Consider the following 5,579-nt stretch of genomic DNA (forward strand, 5'->3'; position numbering starts at 1 on the left):
ATAATACCCTAAAGATCTTAATAATCTTAACCCTAATAATCTTGTCAAACAGGTTTTGCATTAGAATCTGATTTTAAGAAAATATATGTAACATTGTCTTAATAAGATATTACAGCTAATATTGAGGTGGATTTAACCAGTAACAACAATGGTTGCATATTATCCCAGCAGAGGAAACTATCCTCTTATTATTGTCCTTATTTTCAGAGTAAAAGCAATTGAACAACTTCTCAGTTTCAGAGAATGTTGTCTGGTCCCAGTATTGGAAATGAAGCAGCTGTTTAGTTTTTCAGTGTTTAAATAAAAAATTATAAAAATAAGAATGTTTATGTTTCCTTCATTTAACACAAAGTCACTGACTTTTATTAAGCTGTTTGAAGATATTGTTAAAATTCTTTCAGCTCAATAAAGAATAGTTGAAGAATCTTAACTTAGTTAAATTTTTGGTTTTCTTTCTCATTTTAAGTTTTTTTATGCTGATTTTAAGAATTCCAACCAAACAAAACTTTTCTACCCCATTGGCAGATTATTTTTGCTCAATAAAAGAAAATGTGATTAAATTTAAGAATGTCTGTCTGTTCCTGCAGTGTTGAAATAATGAGGAGCAGGTTTCAGTTTAACAGGTTCAATTCAGAGACTTTTATCTTTAAGAAATAAACATGATGAATATAATCATCCTCTTTATCTCTAACTGCTCTGTTCCACTGTCACACTGACCTTCACTGGTAATATCTTCAGTGGGACATCATCGACAGTGTAAATGAATGGAAACATCCTCTCAGTGAAAGTGTGTGTGAAGGTGTGTATGTGTGTCTTAGTATCAGGATCAGAGAATGACAGCTTTCCTCTGTTCCAGTCCAGATTCACTCTGATCCTCTGGAGCTTCTTCTGAACTACAAGATCAGTTGGTGGAGCTGATGGTGACTGTGCTGAGTATTTACCTTCATACAACCATATTACCCATAATCCAGACAGTTCGTCTCCCTTCCTCTGGACAGACTCTGCTAACACACCAAGAAACCAGAATGTACTGTCTCCAACCTCGACATCCCAGCTGTGAGTCCCTGAGTTAAAGCCCTCTGAGCCCAGAACAGAGCAGTCATGATCAAACCTCTCTGGATTATCAGGAAGCTGCTGTTCATCTCCTCGTCTCACACTGGTCAGATCTTCAGACAGGATGAGTTTTGGATGAGCAGTGTTTGGATCCAGAATCACAGGACTGTATGAGACCATGTCCTTCATCTTGTTCCAGATGTTGAAGGTCAGGTTGCCCAGGTGTTTGGCCTCGTCTATCAGAGCTCCTGAGGGCAGCTGTGGATCCTCCAGCAGGGGGCGCTGCTGGACTCTTTGCACTGCAGCCTTGTAGTTGTTCAGGAATGAGACGTCTTCAGCTCTCAGCTCCTCCTCTGTGGCTCTGACTGTGTCTGACAGAGCTGCTATCTCTCTGCTCAGAGCCTCCATCTTCTCCTTCATCATCTGACTCTTCTGCTCCTCTTCCTCCCTCAGTGCAGCCAGCCTGACCTCCTCTTCCTCTTCTAGAAATTGGTGAAGCTTCTTAAACTGCTCCTTAATCTGCCTCTCTGTGCGTCGGGCCTGGACCTTCATGTGTTCTGCTGTTTGATCAAACTTCACTTTAACTCCTTCACAAACCTTTAACTTCTCCTTTAAGGGCTCCAGAATTTCCTCAAGTTCCTTCTTGTGATGTCGTGCAGCTTCATCGATGGGTCTGAATCTGTGGTTGGAGTGTTTTTCTGAATCTCTGCAGACGACACACACTGGCTGCTGATGGTCCAGACAGAAGAGTTTGAGTTTCTCAGAGTGCAGACTGCAGAGAGCCTCTGAAGATCTCTGATCGCTCTCCTGTAAGAAACTCTCACACAGGTTCTTTAAAGTCAGATTACAGGGTGGTTCTTTCCTCGAAGATCTTCTCTTACAAACTGGACACTCACATGTTTGTTTCTCTGTCCACCAGCTCTTCAGACAGTCTTTACAGAAGCTGTGGCTGCATGACAGAACAACAGGATCTCTAAAGACATCATGACAGATCGGACAGCAGAGATCCTCCTCTAATCTGGAAGCCATTTTGTCTCTGAGTGCAGCTGGAAACAACAAACAGCACGTTAAACATGAACTCAGGTATGTTTCCACACCCTGCTGTAAAATGTTGCCTCAGTTACTTTCACTTTGAGTTTATAGTGTTTTTTTTAAGTCAGCAGCAGGTTGAACTACTTCAGTATACTTCAGTATACTTCAGTACTTCAGTACTACTGAGGGAGAACAGTAACTGTTCTCCCTCAGTTAAAGTCACAGCTTTGTAATGAAGGTAAATCTTACCGTCTGTCTCTCTGTTTGTGTGTCTCTCCTCAGTGAGAACTGAACAGAAACAACCTGTTTCTCGGTTGGTCTCAGGTGATGTCAGTATGGGGCGGAGTTTTGTCAGCTCATTGTTAAAGGGAAATATGATCCATCACACTGCTCTGAGATAACATCACAAAGAAAACACGACCAGAGAAAAATCTTACTCACTGATATTTCTGTTTTACTTTGTTTTAAGTGTCAGCCTACAGCTACATAGCAGGCCTCAGTCTGCAGTGTCTAGCATGGATTGATTTTATATAAGCAGAGGTTGGTGAGTGATGAAAGCTGCCATCATCTACACAACAACAATAGTCAGTTTCAACCGGTAGAGTGGGGTAACTATGCAGCTTTTATAGAAAAATATGTAAAATTCAAATGCTTCAGACTAATACGTCCAGATTTGGAGTTGAATTAATCAAGAACACTAATGAATACCCATACACAGAGGTTTTCAGCAGAAAAACGTGGTTTGGAGTTTAGTTACTCTTTACAGTGTACCTCTTCCTCGCCTCACTCAAGGAATGTTGTCCAGTAAGATACCTCACTCATGTTATCAGAGAATCAGTAAAGTTCTACTTCAAACAATCACTCGGTGTCTCACTGTGGGGATATACAGACTCCTGTGTTGCCAGACAAGCTCATCTTGAAGATCGACTGGCAACCATTAGGATGACGAATCGCGATCCCAGCAAAGTGACAACTAGTGCATAGAACCTTGCACAGGTATGAGGTGAAGCCAAACTGGCTGCTAAGCATATATCTTGGATAGACACACCTCAAAACAGGACCCAGGACATTGAAATCCCCCTAGAAGAGATCAGCTGGTGCCTGAAGTCCCTTGCTGCTGTAGGCCACAAAGATTGCCCCAAATAGCAATGAGAATGAACAACTGATCCTTTTCCAAAACCATCGTGTTGCCCCCTGTATGCCCACATAGATGCATAATGCATCCTCAGGATAATTTATGCATCTGTTCTAAGAAGGACACATGTCAAGGGAGGGACACACCAAAGTATAGTTCTTCGCTATAAAGACCGGATTACACCACACGTGCTTCTGCAGCAAATTGAAGACTGTCAGGGTCCACCGAAAATGCATGAATATTGCTGAACCACTTCAGAGATTCCAGTGCCAACAAAAGAGCAGTGTTAAGTGAGAGCACTTTCAGTTCTACCTGATCCAAGGGCTCAAATAGTGGGGTGAGACAGTGCATCCGAAACAGTTGATAGATCCCACGATGGGGCAATCTGTTTGAGCACTCTTCACAAAACAGCTTACAAGGGATGTTGTCCCAAAGCCTTACAATCAAAACCCACATGGCATGCAGCAATAGCAGCCAAGTAAAGTACCAACATGTTTTTATAAACAGTTTTGGCACCGGGGCATGTAACATTACAGTTGGCAACAGTTAGCTTCTTTTAGCAACAAGTCCATCTGGAAACTCCATAAATCATCTCGATACTTTCGTCACACTGTCCTCTGTCTGTCTCTGAGGTTGTGTTCATAAGGAGGCTGCTGAGTCCTGTTCATTTGAGGCTACTGGCAGCTAAATTAGCAGTTAGCTAACAGCAGCTAGATCAGAGAACGACAGCTTTCCTCTGTTCCAGTCCAGATTCACTCTGATCCTCTGGAGCTTCTTCTGAACTACGAGACCAATTGGTGGAGCTGTTGGTGACTGTGCTGAGTATTTACCTTCATACAACCATATTACCCATAATCCAGACTGTATGTTTCCCTTCCTCTGGACAGACTCTGCTAACACACCCAGAAACCAACCTCTACTGTCTCCAACCTCGACATCCCAGCTGTGAGTCCCTGAGTTAAAGCCCTCAGAGCCCAGAACAGACCGATGGAAATCAAACCATGTCCTTCATCTTGTTCCAGATGTTGAAGGTCAGGTTGCCCAGGTGTTTGGCCTCGTCTATCAGAGCTCCTGAGGGCAGCTGTGGATCCTCCAGCAGGGGGCGCTGCTGGACTCTTTCCACTGCAGCCTTGTAGTTGTTCAGGAATGAGACGTCTTCAGCTCTCAGCTCCTCCTCTGTGGCTCTGACTGTGTCTGAAAGAGCTGCTATCTCTCTGCTCAGAGCCTCCATCTTCTCCTTCATCATCTGACTCTTCTGCTCCTCTTCCTCCCTCAGTACAGCCAGCCTGGCCTCCTCTTCCTCTTCTAGAAACTGGTGAAGCTTCTTGAACTGCTTCTTAATCTGCCTCTGCCGCTGTTTGATCAAACTTCACTTTAACTCCTTCACAAACCGTTAACTTCTTCTTTAAGGGCTCCAGAGTTTCCTGAAGTTCCTTCTTGTGTTGTCGTGCAGCTTCATCGATGGGTCTGAATCTGTGGTTGGAGTGTTTTTCTGAATCTCTGCAGACGACACACACTGGCTGCTGATGGTCCAGACAGAAGAGTTTGAGTTTCTCAGAGTGCAGACTGCAGAGAGCCTCTGAAGATCTCTGATCTCTCTCCTGTAAGAAACTCTCACACAGGTTCTTTAAAGTCAGATTACAGGGTGGTTCTTCCCTTGAAGATCGTCTCTTACAAACTGGACACTCACGTGTTTGTTTCTCTGTCCACCAGCTCTTCAGACAGTCTTTACAGAAGCTGTGGCTGCATGACAGAACAACAGGATCTCTAAAGACATCATGACAGACCGGACAGCAGAGATCCTCCTCTAATCTGGAAGCCATTTTGTCAGGAACATCTGTTTCCTGGTTGGTCTCAGGTGATGTCAGTAAGGGGCGGAGTTTTGTCAGCTCACTGCTGTGTCTCATTTTAATCTTTTGTACTCATATTTCTGTGATTCCTTTTACTGACTGTTGAAGTGTCGGCCTACAGCTACATAGAAGGCCTCAGTCTGCAGTCTAGCATGGATTGGTTTTATATAAATTGGGCTTGGTGACTGACGAAAGCTGCCACCACATATGTCACCTGCCAGAAGGCTGCTTTCTTAAATAATATTTGAGTTCAATATTCTTTAACATGTTGTTGTTTGTTACTGTGCATTAAATGGTCTGTCTGTGCGTGGCGCCTAATTTTGATGTTTCATTCCGTTCATCGCAGCCAGCGACCGGCAAGGTCCCTATTGTTTTTGCTTGATTTCTTCTTCTTCTTACCTATTATTATTTTTAGCCCCCATTGACTGCATTTTTGCCCCCCTGAATATATACGAAAAGTCAATTTTATTTGGCAAAGTTGTCAGGCCTGGTGAAAATGGGGATATTCT

At 43.3% G+C, this 5,579-nt stretch overlaps 1 protein-coding gene across 1 annotated transcript; it reads right to left on the reverse strand.

The window, feature by feature from the left end:
- Positions 1 to 8: 8 nt before the first annotated feature.
- LOC127356790 (zinc-binding protein A33-like) lies at positions 9 to 5,060 on the reverse strand. The gene is made up of 3 exons (XM_051388812.1): positions 4,612 to 5,060; positions 2,335 to 2,440; positions 9 to 2,099 (listed from the first exon to the last, which is right to left on the reverse strand). Exons 1-3 carry the CDS (start codon positions 5,041 to 5,043, stop codon positions 688 to 690), a joined length of 1,950 nt encoding a protein of 649 aa, XP_051244772.1. The 5' UTR covers positions 5,044 to 5,060; the 3' UTR covers positions 9 to 687.
- Between the last annotated feature and the right edge of the window lie 519 nt (positions 5,061 to 5,579).

The sequence above is a fragment of the Dicentrarchus labrax genome, unplaced genomic scaffold (assembly GCF_905237075.1).
Source record: "Dicentrarchus labrax unplaced genomic scaffold, dlabrax2021, whole genome shotgun sequence".
In the NCBI taxonomy this organism is placed as follows: Eukaryota; Metazoa; Chordata; class Actinopteri; family Moronidae; genus Dicentrarchus; species Dicentrarchus labrax.